The sequence below is a fragment of the Phoca vitulina genome, unplaced genomic scaffold, assembly GCF_004348235.1.
Source record: "Phoca vitulina isolate PV1807 unplaced genomic scaffold, GSC_HSeal_1.0 scaffold48, whole genome shotgun sequence".
Lineage (NCBI taxonomy): Eukaryota > Metazoa > Chordata > Mammalia > Carnivora > Phocidae > Phoca > Phoca vitulina.
This window is the reverse complement of record NW_022589751.1, coordinates 6,686,690-6,704,481: the sequence shown is the minus strand read 5'-3', so window position 1 is coordinate 6,704,481 and position 17,792 is coordinate 6,686,690. Positions and strand designations below refer to the sequence as shown.

The 17,792-nt window shown below is 34.2% G+C and overlaps 1 protein-coding gene across 11 annotated transcripts in view; it reads right to left on the bottom strand.

The window, feature by feature from the left end:
* Positions 1-17,792, bottom strand: part of EXOC6 (exocyst complex component 6) — a 206,852-nt gene that overhangs the window by 54,413 nt on the left and 134,647 nt on the right. For 6 of the 11 annotated variants that reach the window (XM_032432559.1, XM_032432560.1, XM_032432561.1 and 3 more), the window contains 2 exons: positions 14,461-14,490; positions 3,849-3,990 (listed from right to left, as the gene is read on the bottom strand). In XM_032432559.1, the coding sequence (XP_032288450.1) occupies positions 3,849-3,990; positions 14,461-14,490 (172 nt within the window). Of the gene's footprint in view, positions 1-1,885; positions 1,916-3,848; positions 3,991-14,460; positions 14,491-17,792 lie in introns of those variants that run through there. The other 5 variants (XM_032432562.1, XM_032432564.1, XM_032432565.1 and 2 more) reach the window with 2 other exon arrangements.

Here is a 17,792-nt window from a genome sequence, read left to right as displayed (position 1 = left end):
TATACTCTGGCAACCAAAAAAGATAACAATAGTTTGGGCTTTAGTAATAAAGTACAGACTATGGAATAATACATTTGATAGTCCAACTGCAGATTATACTGGATCCCCCCAAACCTCGGTATCTCTGTAGTCAACTTTGGGTATCAGACATTAAACAGAAGGTAGTCAAACCAGTTTATTCAAAGAAGAGCTTTGGATCTAAAATCGTATCAGATGAGAACAGTAAGAGGCATTGTTGATGTCTGGCCTTCAGAAGATTTGGAAGGATGTAAGAGCAGTTTTCATATAATTGGTTTGTGGATGAGGATTTGTTTTTTCTCTGTACGACCCTAAGCAGAACTGCCATTTACAGACCGCATCAGACTGCTTACTACATCCGGGTGTCCAGCTGAGGAGAGGAGAGGGGAGCAAGGGAAGGGCTGACATCTAGACCACATTTCACTTGATAAAGCCACGTGCCTTGGAGGGGGTTGAGTCCAGCTAGAAAGAAGGTAAACTTTTTCTAATTCATGTAAAACAGACAACTCTGGAGGACTTTTTCCTTTAACAGGGATACCATTTCTAATTTGCACAAAGGCAGTGTTGACTGTAGCCAAGGTAGAACTAGCTCCATTAAGAGAAGTTTAGAGAAAGTGATTTCACCTGACTGGAAGAAACTGATAGAGTGATACATTACACGGAAACACAGTTTCTGAAGAGTAGTTAATCCCCCAAATTGGATGTTCAAGGACTAGCTGGACAACTATTTGGCAGGGTTATTTAGAAAGGATTTCAAGGTAGAGGAGTATGTGTATATTTATTACCAGGTAAGTGGTGAAACTCGATGATCTTTTAGCTTTTAGGATTCCACATCTGAATTACTTACCTATCTTCTCCATATCCCAGTTGATTCCTATGGTATAGAGATCCCTTCTCTTCACAAATTTATGATACATTTTAGCCTTCCTCATACCTAGCCAAATTCCTCTTCTCCTTTCCCTGCCTCAATATGTAGAAAGCATACATCCTGCATTAATACTGAATTTAAACTTCATATTTTTTAAAACAAACTACTTTTGGGGGCACCTGGCTGGCTCAGTTGGTAGAGCATGTAACTCTTGATCTCCAGATTGTGGGTTAGAGCCCCACACTGGGTGTAGAGATTACTTAAAAATAAAATCTTAAATTAAAAAAAAAAAAAAAAGAAAAAATCTTTCTTCCAGATTTAAAAAAACAAAAATACTACTTAAAGTAAGATGAAAACTTAATTCTCTTAACATATTCATTAGAGAAAAAGCTAAGTTTCATTTTTAAGTGATTTATGTATCAGCAAATTCATGATTGGGGGTAGAAAGTTCTTTTGCACCAGAAAGAGAGTGGGATAAGCATGGAAAATGTAATGTTGGTTTACATTTGTTCAATGAGTACTAAATGTATGATGCTATATTAAGTAAGTAATGATTAAGTAATACATGATAAGTATTAAGGAGCAGAGCCAACCACAGGCATAATCTTAAAGGAAGCTGAATTATCTTGTGTGGTTTGTCTTTGAATCCTGGGCTCTCCCCCTTTCCATATCTATAGTGCCTGAACCTTGGCCCCCATCAGACTGGGGTTTTAGATTTTCTGAGTTTTGGCTCATACTTAGGACCTTTCTTGGTCTCTTCCAAGAGAATAGTGCTTAAAAAAAATCAGCATTTTAAAAGGAGCCTTCAGGAACTCCACCTAAAGAAGTCAACTAAAGGTAGAAACTATCCTATGGAAAGATAGAGAGGCAGGGGCACCTGGGTGGCTCAGTCGTTAAGCGTCTGCCTTCCGCTCAGGTCATGATCCCAGGTTCCTGGGATCGAGCCTCGCATCAGGCTCCCTGCTCGGCGGGGAGTCTGCTTCTTCCTCTCCCTCTGCCCCTGGCTGTGTTCCCTCTCTCGCTGTGTCTCTGTCAAATAAATAAATAAATAAATAAATCTATCTTTAAAAAAAAAAAAAGACAGAGAGGCAAAGATTTTGGGGTTTATGTATCTTTCTGTAAGTACAGTTAGACTAGCCTTTCATGGAGGTGGAAGAAAACAGAGAGAAGATCTAGATACCTAAAGTTGCCTAGCCAAACAGTAATCTCCATTTTTGAACAAAAAACATGAGAAGACACACCCAAATGCCAATAAAGGGTTCAACCACCTAATTATTTTGAATACACATTAAAGATGTAATAATACAAAATACTTCAAGCAATATTTATGTAAGATGTTTACATATGTAATGTCATACTGGAATGATCTTAATAAGACAACCTTTACAGAACTTTCAAAAAAATCAGTTTCAAATTATTTGTAGAATGGAATAACAATTATTTTGAGCTTAGAAACTTGTAAAAAAAAAAAGGTATTTTTTGATAAATATTTTAAAAATACAAAATAAATACCATTTTAAATGATAGTTGTATTTTGAGAAAGATATATAATAAAGGTTTTCTTTTCTTTTTTTTTTCCTTACCAAACTAGCCAATAAAGGTTTTCTAAGTAGAAAAAATAGAAATACTTCCTAGGAAAAGAAAATAAATCCTTTTCTTCCCTAAGGAAAAACTTTCTTTTCCTTTGTAAATAAGCGTTTCTCTTTTTTTGAAGGAAATAGTAAGTTTTAAAAAACCTTATTTTTTTTGTGCAGTAAACAACTGATCTTGATCAAACAGCTTACATAATTATTTTCTTTATTTTTTTTTTTTTAAAGGTTTTGTTTATTTATTTATCAGAGAGAGAGAGCACAAGCAGAGGGAGCGGCAGGCAGAGGGAGAAGCAGGCTCCCTGCTGAGCAAGGAGCCCGATGCGGGACTCGATCCCAGGACCCTGGTATCATGACCTGAGCCAAAGGCAGCTGCTTAACCAACTGAGCCACCCAGGCATCCCGATAATTATTTTCTTTAATATTAATTCTGTTTTTCCTCTCAGAATGCCTTACACACAGTGGGCAGACAAATATTTGATATTTGTTGAAAAAAATCAGTCACTGTTGCTTCAGTTGCAAGCTGCTGACATTTTCAATGTCTTTCATACAGAATATATTATTGCAAAATTTGCCTTAGACAGACATTTTATAATCCTTGTGTCCCACTGATTTTCAATTTATCAACAGTGGTGCCTGACTCAGTTGTCAACCAGGCATTTTCATCATTTAATCAGTATACCATTCATTTGAAGGCAATGTTTGAAAATTGCTCTGTATACTTACATTCTTTATTTAAAGAGTTACAATTTAAGGGTGATAAAACCCACATCCAGAAGTATATATTACAAAGCTAATAACCAAATAGCATATCCAGTTTGGAAGCAGACTGGCTAATGTCAACATGAGATTACAGAATCTGCTCACTTCTTACCTAAAGAAAACAGTGAAAAACAATGGCAAAGGTAAAGGCTTAAGAAATTTAGGGGGAATGAGAATCAAAAATTCAGAATATAAAAGAAGCTTCATTTGGAATGCAGGGCCCTAAGATTATCCCTGCAGCAAATATCTAAAATGCTACCTATCCAGAAAGTAAGAACGACAAACTTAGAATGATTTCATTCATTGATGCCCAATGTTAGGAGTGTCCTGGCAAGAATGACCAGAAAAAGGAATAAGGAGAAAAATGAATCATCTTTTCAATTATCCCAGTCTGTATTGCCACTTCGGTGCTTCTAGAGCTCTAGGGCCCCTAAATTGAAGCTGAGATATTTTTATCTTCCTGGAAAGAAGCTGCTTCAAAGGCCGCTGAAAATTTCAGATTCAGGCCTTTTCCTTCTTTTCCTGAACCATCCTTTTATATACCATTTTTTCCATACAATTTTAATATAAATTCCTAGAAATATATGAGATTTAACCAATAAGGTACTTACATTCACACTGTATGACATCTAAGTTAAATTGCTGGACGGCTCCCATGCTTATCTGTTTTAACTCACTGTCCAACAGCATCTGCATTAAGGATGTTGACAGATGCTGGCAGGCTGACATGCAAGCAGTCTGGGCAACCTTCCCCTGTTTAAAACAAATATTAAAACCAAAATATAAATAAACAAATAAGCAAACACAGAAATACACCATGAAGTATCAGAAAAATTATACACCTGACATTCTTTTTGTTGCCTTTTTGGGGGTACAACAGTGACTACTGGCCTATTTCTGTATTCTAAGCAGTTATGCCTTTTAGCCTAAGAATTAAAATTAATATTCTTGTTTACTTGTCCTTCTCAGAACATAAATATCATTAAAGTTCTAACTGCACCCAGGAAAATTAAAAGACAAGTAAAAAACCCATGATTTATTATGTTATATCTCTTGAAATGTCTCAAGTATTTTAAAAATGCACATTAAAACATGGCATTTATGAAATAAAATAATTATACTGACAGAACATTTTATTCATGTAATGTTCTTTAAGCTCTGCTTTATATAATTAACCAAGCCAGAATAAAGGAAGTTAATAAACACTATATTTTTATTTAAACTGTACCTAAAATAAAAATATACTTTTGAGTCATAAGTTCCTCTAATCAACATCAGTTTGTAGCACAGCTTCAATTAGCTGGGGGGACTTGCCTACCAATATGATTTCAAAATCATCTACAGATCTACATTTAGTTTTTAAATCACCTGATAATTTAGAAATACGTGGTTAAATAAATTACAAATATTTGTGGTTTTCTTTCACTACATATATTATTATAAAATATTTTCTACTATAATAAGCTCCTAAAAACTATAAATTTTCACTGATAGCCTTAAGGCTATATTTTCTTAAAAATGATACAAATTTTAAGTTTTCATGTTTAGCCTCTAGATTAACGTCACTTTTAGTATAAACTGTTTCTTTAAACAGATTTTGTATCCCAATTAAAAGTTTAAAATATTATAAAGACTCTTTCATGTATAGTTTTCCAGTGTAATACGGCTCCTAGTATTGCTCTCTTCAACCACAAACATGTGATTTGGTGATGGATTGACTCCTGTGATAGGATTCAAAGACCTATGAAAATGGTCAGAAATAACGACTTTTGGAAAATGTGTCATGTTTTGCCTCATTTGCATTAATAAATATTTACTCAGTGTTATTTGATAATTATGTTTTTTACTACTTACAAAGGCCAATAAAGCTACAAAATCATGGAAAAAATCTAAACATAAATGTTTTACTAAATTGGTACAGAAATGTTTAGAGTTGATCTCTTAGAAAAAAACATAAATATGTTTTTAAGATGTCTATTAGAACAACATTTGTTCATTAAACTACACATTTAAAATCAGACTAGAAACAAAGCAGCTTTTATGAATAAGTCTTTAGCATTTAGATACTATGCAGTGAAAAACTGTATCTGAAATGGAATCTCAATTTCTTAATCAAAAACTTCAGAGATAAAAGCCAATGCAAACAATATATTTGACAGATACTGATGAACTGCCAAAAAAGAATGTAACGAACAATGCAAAACCCAGCATGCTTCAAGATCCCTCAAACCCAAGAGGAATTAGTCTGGGAGACATGCAGCTCCATTCCCCAAGCACCATAATATCAATATGAATGGGAGGGGGACAAAAACATAGAAAAAGGAGAAATCAATGGCATGTAATTTAGTTACAATGTAATAGGCTTGAGAATACTTAATGGAAATGTAATTCTGACCTAATGGAACAACTACTGCATTTTAGCTTCATGTACTTCTCCATCCAATCAGCTCCATGTCCTACTTATGTTGCCCCTATGATATACCAACTGCAAAACAGATTAATAAATCGCCCCCTAAAATTACTATTATATTGATTTTATAAGTAAACACACTGCACAATGTAAGTGGTATAATTTTAAGGTGACCTTTAAAATTCAACATGGGTTCAAATGCTACAAATGACTAAGTAACAGTAGTACTGGAGCCAAAAATGATGGTAAGAGTACAGAAATACAGGCTATTCCATAAACTTGGTGGAAATAGGTAATGAAAACACACACACACACACACACACACACACACACACATGCATGCACGTGTGAATTTAGCTTTTTGTTTAAACAACATATGTAATAATAAAACCCTAATATCAAATTTCTTCTGATTATGCATATTAAAGACAGGCTTATTGTTCTCAAAGATATAAGATTAAAATTGTAAAATATTTCATAAATCTTCAAATTAAATAAATCCTTTCTTATAGCCCAAAATTAAAGTTAATATCAAAGGTTTGGATTCTTCAAACATTTAAAAAGTTATATTCTATAAGATAATACATTTTTAACATGTTTACTTCCTAACTATAAAATGTGCATAAATATCCTTAAATCCATCTATTACTTGTATTTAGAGAGAAAATGTTTAATGTTCCAAATATTTGCACACCCAAAAAATACCTTTGGCAATTCATTTTTGATGCCTATAGCCCTTGGTACACTTTGATATAACCAAAGACCCCTTTCTGAACATTATTATTGCTAATACTGTGGACACTCTTAAAAATATTATCATTTTCTAGGACACAAATAATATAAGTACGTTTGTAATTATCTTTAGAAACTAGCCTTTTTCATTAGAAATGCTGTTTTTTTAACAAACAAAACCGAAATAATAAATTTCAAACACGTAGAATTTTCTGCAGCACTCATCTGAAAAATTAATTGCAACTAATTGCAACTACTCTTAACATTTTCTTTCTCTTTAACACAAAGTTCAATAAATAAGTAAAAACACCTGCCAAACTTTTAAAGGTAAGTACTTTTTTACCCTCCTCTAACATTTTGCTGAAAAACAACTTGCAAAGAGAGAAAACCCTTAGACAAACTTCTTAGATTTCAAAGGAACTTGTAAAAGAGAATTTGCTGACATATTAGATCCTTTTTGCATTACCCAAAAGCTTTTCTTCTAGGAACAATTGTGGTAAGGAGACATTTGGCTCCTAGGAAATTCCCAAAGGGTCAACCATATGCATCCTTCCATGGCACCTTCACAGTGCTGCTTTCTAGATCCATGTCTCAAAAGCAGCTTTCATCATTTACTTGTGTGTCAGTCAATATGATTTATGGACTGCATTCAACAAAGTCAAAGCATATAGAATGAGAAATATGACTACAATCTGCTAATTTGTTTTGTATTGAGCCACTTAAGAGTCAAAGACCTGATGTCAGACTGAGACCAGCAACACAATTAACCAGTCGGTGACAGATTCATCCATCCTCCCTGCCAGGCTGTGCCAATCAAAGACAGCATGAGGCGACATTTGGTGAAATCAGTAAGAAAACTCATTCTCTAAGCAACCTATGTGAGACCTTGATTGACACTTTTTGAATTTAGTTTGTGGAACACAGCCACTCTTTAGCCAATAGTCCCTCACTGCAAGCTGTGAAATAAGGCTTTTAATGCCAATCACAGGAACAATAAACCACAAACCACCAACCCTCAGTTTAAAAGGAATCAAGAAAACACATCTGTTTGTATGTCAAGCCAAATTTCTAAAATAATTTACTATTACAGATTAGACTAAAGATACTCTCTTTCCTTTGAAACACCACAAAATGACATGGTAACAAAAATACAACAGATTTTATTAGATTATGGCTCAAAACTGTTTTGGTTTCAAAGTAATGTTTTGATAGATCTACTCTAATATAATAATAGGAGAAATGTAGAATACTTAAAAACTAATTTGACACATTAAAATTTTCATTTGAAGTTTTCATTTGTCTCACCATTCTCTTATTTCAAAGATCTAATAAAAAAAAGAAAGGTTTGATTTCAACAGTAATTATTTGAAAGCATTTTTCAATGCTGCTTTCATTCTCTCTCAACTACATTTAACATAAAAATGTGCTCTTGAAATCACAACCATTCTTTCTGTATTGGTCTTCCTTCCTTAATGATCCCAGGAGAATCCATTTTACCTTATTTATATTCCCACAAAAGGCCAACTTTGCACAATAAACTACTTTTTTTATTTAAGTAAAAAGAAATATATAGACTCAGAAATATTGTGCGTTGCATTTACTGTTCTTTAAATTAATAACATATTTTGTTTTAAAAGGTTATGTAACTCTTGTCAGAAAAATCTGGAAAATTGAAATAAAATTATGGTCAATTTGAATGTTAAATCTAACACTGGCAAGAAATTCACAATTATTTAAGTTATTAATTTTTTAAGTTACTTAAAGCAGTAAAATATTACCATATTATTCAAACTCACTCCCTCTCAGTTTGCTGCATAAATTTCACTTGAGACTATGAAATAGTCTTTTCAGAGGAAAGGCAAAAGAAAAAGGGAAACATTGATGAATTGGTCAGTCTCCTAAAGACCCACAATGTATATAGCCTTTTTAAAGACAGACTAAAAGAGTGAGGTCTTTCATCAAATGTGAAGTAAACACTAAAATTAGAAATAAATTCCTAATTGAAATATGAAAAAAGATTCCCATTGAAAAGTAGATCTTTTAACTTAAGAAATTTATTTTTCTTCCTTCTATTTTATATAAAAACCACTAATCTAAAGTTTTACTACACAAAACTATATCCTGCTCTTATGTAAAGAATGTTATTAAATAAACCAGGAAAAAACATATCTAAAACATTAATATAAAACATGAAAATTTCCCCAAGATGACTTCACAAATGTACAGATTTTTCTATCTAATAAAATAGGCTTCTGGCTGAATGCTGTAGTACTGACATATGTAACACTGAAATGTCTCAGATTCCCAATAATACAGAATGGATAAAGGTTTAAATATCAAGATGAATTCCTTCAGTGAGTTTTAATAATAACTTTAACACTATCTTGAAGACAGATTTTTGAGATTATGCCAAAAACACTCACAGGTCTATCAAAATATACTCAACTCTAAACACCTCCAACATTCTCCAAAATACCTCTTTTACATTTATTACTATATTCCTCTCATACTCTTTCTGTCCCCACCTAAAGTAGCTTTAGCCCCAAAAGAGGTGGTTAGCACATCAATTAACCATAATCCCCACAATGAAGTATGAATTCCCATTCTTCCCTTTCAGGCTTTTCTCCTCCTAACAATTCCCAATCATAAGGATATGAGACAGTAACATAAATGCAGGCTCTTGGGGACACACACACACACACACACACACACACACATTAAATAGAACACAATTATCTTAAAGTTGGGGGAAAAAATTTCCCCAAACTGGGAAAACTTTAGGACAGCTGTAATATATGGCAATTTCTCTTTCACTCAAAATTTCCTTATCCCAACCACTGGGCTCATCAAATTTGGCGGCCTTTTTATTTTTTAAAAAAATCTTTTGAACATGGCCTTAGATGACATGTAATATCCAGACTTTTAGCTTTCTGCAAGTATCACTGCTGATGTCATAGCAGCTCCATGCTATCTTCCAACTCATTCTACTTTTAATAGGTGGAAAGAAAATACAAGGACAAGCAGAGCAATAAAAGTCTAGAAGATGTCAAGGTTTTAAAGAAATGCCTCTGCTTCCAAGCAATTGATAATATCAGAAATCAAGATAAAATGGTGAAAAAGCTGCATGCACTTTTGCCCAGACTGGCAAGAAGAGGAAGCTAGTTTAAGCTGTGTGGGAGCTGACAAGGATTATTCCTAACTCTTAAATCTACTTGATAATAGCAAGTTGGGCAGTTAGGCATATGTTTAAGTAGGCAAGCAATAAAATATTAAGGCTCTATAACTTCTTTCACTTAGCAATTATAAGAAAAGCAAGGGAAGTTAAAGATGAGCTGGAATTTTCCCTGTGGTGACTGAGTACTATGGCTAAGCCACAGAATTAAGAGCAAATCACTGGAGCATCCCAAGAACTGTTCTAAAAGCAACAGCTTGGTGACAGCAGAGTCATACCCTCATTTCAGGGCTATTTAATCATTAAAATGTACTAGAGTTTGCAATCCCAGTACAATTTAAAATCTACAAAGAAGTTGCCAGAATTACTAATACCTTAGACAATATAAGTAGTTTCCACATGATCACTAGTGAAATGGACAAATGTCACTCGAGCCAACTGACTCATTAATATATGTAGGTAGGTAGCTGACATATCATAAATCCAGCCATAAATATACAAGTATAATGCAGAGCAGGCCTTTGTCATTCAAGGAATTTAAATTTAGGTTTCGATGGGGTGCCTGGGTGGCTCAGTCATTAAGCATCTGCCTTTGGCTCAGGTCATGATCTCAGGGTTCTGGGATCAAGCCCCGCACTGGGCTCCCTGCTCTGCGGGAAGCCTGCTTCTCCCTCTCCCACTCCCCCTGCTTGTGTTCCCGCTCTCGCTATGTCTCTCTCTGTCAAATAAATAAATAAAATCTAAAATAAATAAATAAATAAGTAAATTTAGGTTTCGACCTTTTAAGAATCTCAGAGTCCAGTACAAGTAGGGCTCCATTTGCTGAGGCACACACTTGAATAACATGCTCTGTGAAATGGGTATCAGCGGGTATCACTCAAGAGACTAAATGTGAAGTCCCAACCTCCCTCCCAACTCAATGTGGCTTTGCTGTCTTCTGTTAGTTGACATGGATAAAGTAATTCTTGTTAAGGTCTACACTTTTCAGTTACACTTCATAGCATTTTCTGAAAGAAATTACATGGCATAGACGTATTCTCAAATTTGAAAGTTCTCAAAGTTTTGGGGTATACTCACCCAGAATGTCAAGGGCCTTCTGAACAAGTAATTTCATGAGGCTGTCATAGACTGTGGGAATGGGGTTGGGGTAGATACTTTTAGATTCACTTCCAGTTGAGAAATGGGATTTTTAAAAGAATAAGGGAAATGTATCAAGTGGAGGGAGGATATCAAAACAAGATGAAACCTATACAAAGTGGGAGGGAGCGATCAAGGTAAGTTATCTAATTACCTAATTACCATTTTTTTTCCTAAAGACAACCTTGCAAATGATATTCAACAGTACTCTGAGAGTGACGAGTAAGTCCTTACAGCATCTACAGTAGGCCTTTAACAGCTGCTCCCTTCTCGTTTCCAAAGAATTGACATTGGCTTTTAATCTCAGCGCTACCATTTAACACACTGATTGTCATAAGTAAACGATCTAAAAGAACATCACAGCTTTCCTACAATGCCTAAAGTCTCCTGAATGAAAGAAAAGGAAGGGATTAAAATGTTGCTCATCGGGCGCCTGGGTGGCTCAGATGGTAGAGCGTCTGCCTTCAGCTCAGGTCATGATCCCGGGGTCCCGGGATCCAGTCCCGCATCGGGGTCCTGGCTCAGTGGGGAGCCTGCTTCTCCCTCTGCCTCTCCCCCTGCTCATGCTCTCTCTCTCTCTCTTTCTCTCTCTCTGTATCTCTGTGTCTCAAATGAATAAGTAAAATCTTTAGAAAATAAAATAAAATAAATAAAATAAAATAAAATAAAATAAAATGTTGCTCATCTTCTGAATTCATTCCCTATATGTGATATTTGTCTGAACATGCTCCTTTGGTGGGATTTTCCAAAGTCCAATCTCCTTAGCTTTCATATTATAGCACCTTACATAAGTTTTTTATAAGTATATATCAGCACCTTGGCCTGCTGAATTTTGTTATATCTGACCTGCAAACATACTGTAAATATAAATGCACCAAGGCTGTTCCACTTCTCCCATGAGTTCTATCCTCACCCTTTTCCATTCCTGTTAGGCTCCATACAGTTCTCTCCTAATCCATTAGCTTTCTACTAAATCTCTCCTGCTGTTTCCTTCTAAACTAAAAGTCTTCTATTACTACTACTTCTTCCAATTATGTTCTGAATCAAAATGCTGTTTTCCACAGCCTTTGACAGTGGGAAATATTTAAGTGTGCTATGCTACATACACACATATGACTTACAACTTAATGCAAATAAATCTCTCACCAAGATTAGTCAGCATCAACTTAATAAATACTTAAAAGGACTAAAGTTATAAAATTCAACTATGTTTATATTCAACTAAAAAGCAACATTCTTATTTTTTGCAATTAACTTACAGTAGTGAAAATCATTTAATTGTTTAATTACATTAATGAAAAGCTTAAGAAAAAATATAGGGGTGCCTGGCTGGCTCAGTTGGTGGAGCGTGTAACTCTTGATCTCAGGGTCATGAGTTCAAACCCCATGTTGGGTGTACAGCCTACTTAAAAAAATACATATTAAAAAAAAAGGCTTAAGAAAAAATATAAATTCTCTAACAGTGGGCTTTGACTGTTTGCAACTTTTTCATTTACATTCTCTCTCCAAGTTAATTCTCTCCAATGCACTGATGTACGGTCAATGGTTTGTTCTATTGATTTTTGTGTATTTGGAATTAACTTTTTATAAAGTATGGAAATGGATATAAAAAATGTCAGTAGAAAATACCTCATTTATTGCCAGAGAAAGAACTATCTCATATAAGTAACTTTTTCAAAACCCTGAACATTCAAGTGCCAAAGCTTTTAAGATTTCTCATGCTAATTTATACAAAACTGATCCCCAAATCTATCCCTGCCTTCTTAAATAGAGAACAAGAACATTTTTAGGGATTTTTTTGGACAGCAGGATTAGTATCCCTTCTGAACATGACTTCTGTATTTTGAACATGTATATGATTTATCTGCAGGAAACTTGTTAGCAAGCTTAACTATATACTTAACAATTACTACAACAAATGAAGAAAAAGTTGAAGTGAAAACCCGAGGGTCTGTCTCCTCAATGGGACAAAGTACTTGGCCTTAGTGCTCGGAATTCACAGTGGTTATTTTGGTGCTATCAGGTCTTTTATTGTGTTTAAATCACTACTCAATTTACAGGCATGAAGAGAGTTGTAGTTTGAGTTAATTATGTTATCCTTTCATGGAGATGTGCAAGGAAAGAGTAAACATACAAATATTTCTAATCAGTATTGACACCACCTTTATTAATAATTTTCATACATTTTCCAAATTTTTGCCTGTGAATACAACTATAACTTTCTCTTCAAAATTAGAAAGTATTCTATACTTCACAAATAAATCTGATTCAAAAATTCTGATCTGTGCAGTATATTTTTTACACTATGCATACAAGAAAAAGACTTTTGTAACAATCCATTTCTTTACTATTTCTCTCATGTTAACTTAAAAAATACTTATCAAGCACTTCCTCTGTGTAAAATATTGTTTAGGTGCTACAGAAGGTACAATGAGTGGGTAATAGTTCCTGACATAAGGGGATTAAATTCTAATAGCAGAAAGAAGGCAAGTCTTCAAACGGCTATAGTATATGACAAAATATAAACAGTCCTGTGAAAGTGGGACAAAGTATCCACATATGGTTAAGTGGAATTAGCAAATGCTTCATGAAGAGGTAGCATTAAAGATGCTTCTGGAGGAGATTCATGATTTTTACAGTTATAAATGAAGCCAAGGTAGAAAATAAAAGATCCAGGACACAATGAATTTTCCACTTTGAATGCTCACGCTGAGTAATGGTCTGAAATGTATCTGGAAAGAGGCTGAGATAATTTCTTTTCGTTAGCCTGTGAAGTTTTTACTTTAGATGGGCAACAGATTCTGAAGCTTTTCAAAAGGGAAATATGATTAGACTGTGTCCTAGAAAGAATAATCGGGTACTGGTATGTATGATGAACTGAAGTGAGGAGACACTACTGGCAGAGGCTAATTAGAAAACAATTATAATAACAAAAATCTGAATTTCAACAAAAGGAATAGGAACAGAAAGGTTAGGAACATTTAAATTTCAAATGCTAGATGAGACTTTTTAAGGTAAGAACTTGTTATACTGTACATTCAGAAAATATTTATGAGTTCTTATTCTGGCCATCAAGAGCTCACAACTAGAGGTGGAATGGAGCAACAAACACAGTAAAATGCAAAATATGACGAAGCCATGAAAAAAGGTAAAAGCTAATAAGGCAATTCAGGCGAGCAACACTGGGTTTGGAGTGAAAAAGAAAAATCTGCACTAGGTCAGGAATCATACGGGGTTATGCAGCAAGGTAGATTTCTACAAGTGGAGTTTGGGATAGGGTCTGTAGAGAAAAGGCACTCAGGAAAAGCATAAATAGTCTTACAAGCAAGTAATAAAATAACTAATATTTGTGAGTGTTTATTATATGCTAGACACTTTTCTAAATATTTTATGTACACTATCTCATTCAACCTTCACAAAAATCTATAGGCCATATACTCTTATTGACCTCATTTTACAGATGAGGAAAGTATCTGCAAATTGTGCCGTCATGCATGAGGTGACCACAGAGAAGTTTCTCAAAGCACTACACTCACCACAGATGCACCATAATACTAACTTTCACAATCAAGTCCCAGAGATTCCTCCTGATAGCTTCACCAAAATAAGGACTATTATCTTCAAATATAAGTTTTCGCAAAACTACAATCATACGAAAACTATTGCCCAAATAATTAGGATTTACTATAGGTAACTAAGCAGAGAAAAATAAGCCTGCAGGAACTTCACTATTATCTAATTCACATGCTAGCTTTGGCTTGTATTTACTTACCGACATGGCTGCATGATCACTGCTGTTAGTCTGAGGAGGAAATCAGCCAGGCAATCAAATAAAAAAGGAAAATGTATTCCAATAGCAGTAGAAGCAGTGTTTCAAGTAGCAAAATATACTACAAAACAGGCAAGCTGGCTCTGTGTGTTTGCTATAATTTAAGGGCATTAATTTATTACATACATGTGACCATAATTTTATTTTGGAGATTTGTATGTGAATTTTTACATCCACACCAATCAGACAAATCCTCCTCCAAACTTCTGTCTACCTAATCAAGTAGTCTTGAATACCAAGAACTTTTGCAGTTACTAAACGTCTGCTGAACTGGCAAATTTAGAAAACACCAACTCTTGCACAGGGTTCTTTGCCACAGAGCAGCTGTTCTCAAATGTTAATCAAAAAATGCAGATTTCTAAGCTCTGGAAATTTTAATTCAGTTAGGTCTAGAGCCAAGCACTGGAATCAAAATCGTTAACAAATATCTCTTCCCACAAATGATTTTAATACAAAAAGAAATAAAATGTCTATTTCTTTACAAATAAAAAACTGTATGATTCTGAAGATGCTTAGAAAGGATAAGCCACTAAGCTTCCACATAATCTGCTACTATAGCTTAAAAGAAAATACTCAAAGAAAGATGGCACATTAAATTATCTTGTAATTAATCATTTAAATGTATTATCTTTCCAAAAAGTGAGGAAAAGGCAAAGCGAAAAAACAAATCACTGGTCTCAATTTAAATACATATATGCTCCTGCTGAAGTTCTGTACTAAATATATAGTACTAGCTTATTCCTTTAAAATATTAGGGCTAAAATTAATTAAATCTTAATTCCTTAAAATAATAATTAATAAAATTAAATTAAAATAGCCTGAAAATACTGTTTACTTTTTAAAAATTATCTAATTTACTTTTAAAATTCTGATAATAAACCATATAATATTTAAGCACCATTTTTTTAAGAAAGATAGTTACCTGAAACATGAATTTAACCTTATTATATTATTAGATCAACAAAATTCAAAATTTATTTATTAGTGGCAGTTGAACATCTGGTATAGCCTACATTGAAGGTGCCCCTCTGTGTGGGAGGCTGTCTTCTTCACCAAACACACAATGAGTAAAAAAAAAAAAAAAAACCACAAGCAGGAAGAGAGGAATAGCCAACCTGATCATCCTAATTAACCCCAGTAAGCAGTAGGCTGGCAACTGTGTTAGCCAGACAATTCTCTCTTCTGGAAGACTGGACTAGACTCCAGATAATCCCTAAGTCCTTTCTAGATTTAACTTCCAATAAAAGTCAGGCAACAACATTTAACATGAACACCATGTAAGTCATAGGACTTGGTATGCTCTCATCATAGTTCACATCATACCATTTTTATGACTTATAGGTAATAAATCAGATCAATGTGATTCATTACCATTATATATTTTTAAAATTAATATCCAAATAAGGAAAACCAATTTGTAAGCATATATATACAATATATGGTTATGTTTTCACTAGATAAGCACTAAAATGCATTCAAAGCTGCCTGTGCCATTATTTTAAAACTACAATATGTATTTTTCATACAATTCTTTCTGGTGTCACATGAAAGAGAGGGTGATTAAAACCTCTGATTGTACAGTTGACTATTAAAATTCTCCTTTATAATTTTCAGTCAAGTAAAAGGACATGTAAACCCATATACTTAACTCAGAAAAAAGTTTGAACCAAAGAATAAAGAACATAAAAGGGTAAGGCTAAAAGAGAAAATAAGGTGCCAGAACGGATAAATCTATGTTTAGGTTGGGACTTTACATCTGTATGAAATAATGATGCTTAGAAACAAAGTATTATATATAAGGACCTCAGAGATGACCTAATCCAATCATTTTACTTCAAAGAGAAGGAAGCAGGTTGTTCAGAATCAAGATGGTAGACTAAGTTAATGTTTTTACTCCACATTCACCCTGAGATACAAGTGAAATAAAAAGCACAGAATTGCAAAAAGTAATAAATTTTTAATAGCAGAGAAAATGATTTCTGGAAGACAGAAAGCACATGAAACAGAGAAAAGAAAGACACTGCCCATTATTTGCTAATAGGGAACTACAGTGGAGCTGAGAGCCAGCTGTGTATGAGAGGTCCAGAGATGGCAGGTGTGAGAGAGGACAGAAATGAGAAATGGGATGGGAAAATAGGAAAGGTGATTGAAGATTTCTTGAACAACTATGCCAATGATCCTTAACTATAGAGCACAGGCAATTTCCATAACGAAAGAACATTTAGGGGAGAGCTGAGGCTTCTGGTATAGGTGGAAAGAAAGAGGGAGGGAAGGAGGAAGAGAGGGAAAAAGAGCTCTGCTCATTCTGGCATGGTGTAGTGATAAATGGAAAGAGAGGCAAAGAAAGCTACATAATTTATGAAGCTCAGTGCAAAAGGTAAATGTGGTGCCCTTTGTTCAAAAATTATTAAGAATTGCAAGAAAACAATAGCTGAGCACCAAATCACATGCAGGAACCTTCTAAACTCAAGATCCCATGTAACTGCATAGGTCACACATACATGAGGTTGGCCCTGAAGAGAGGAGGCCATAATCTCATGGTTAGCTCCGTAGCTGCTCACTCTAAGGTGAAGAATCCTAGGCAAAATCACCCCCAATTCCTAAAAAATTCCCAGTTAATTCCTACTCAGGAGAAAGGTTTACAAAAAACAGGGTATTTACACAGTAGCAAAGTAAACTCCTATCAGCTCTCCAGGCCTTCCTTGTTAAAAGAGAATGAGCAAAATAAAGAAACAAAAAACCTATTCGAGGGTAACACAGATAATTAAAGAAACTGAAAATACCTATCAAAAAAACCCAAAAAACACCTCTAATGCTCAGGAAGATTTGAAAGATAATATATCCATTTTTTTTTAAAGAACAGTACTCTATAATGAATACTTAGAAACAGAAGTGGTTCATTAGAAGTCAAAAATTAACAAAATATTTTACAGAAGCATTGAAAAATAAAATTGGGAAAATCTCCCAAAACACAGAACAAAAAAAGATAAGAGGCAGGAAATGAAGGAGAGGATAAAAGACATAAAGAATCACTCTGGGAACTTAAACATCTAACAAAATGAGTCCAGGAAAGAGAAGACAAGAAATGGAGGAAACAAAATTATCTAAAAAATAATAGAATTTCCCTGCACTGAATAAGGACACAAAATTTTTGAAAGGGGCCACTGAGTAAAGAGATAAGTGAATGAAATAAAAGCTCACATTTCCACACATTCCCATGACATTTCAGAATATTAAGGATTAAAGCACATATCCTAAAACCTGAATGCCAAAAG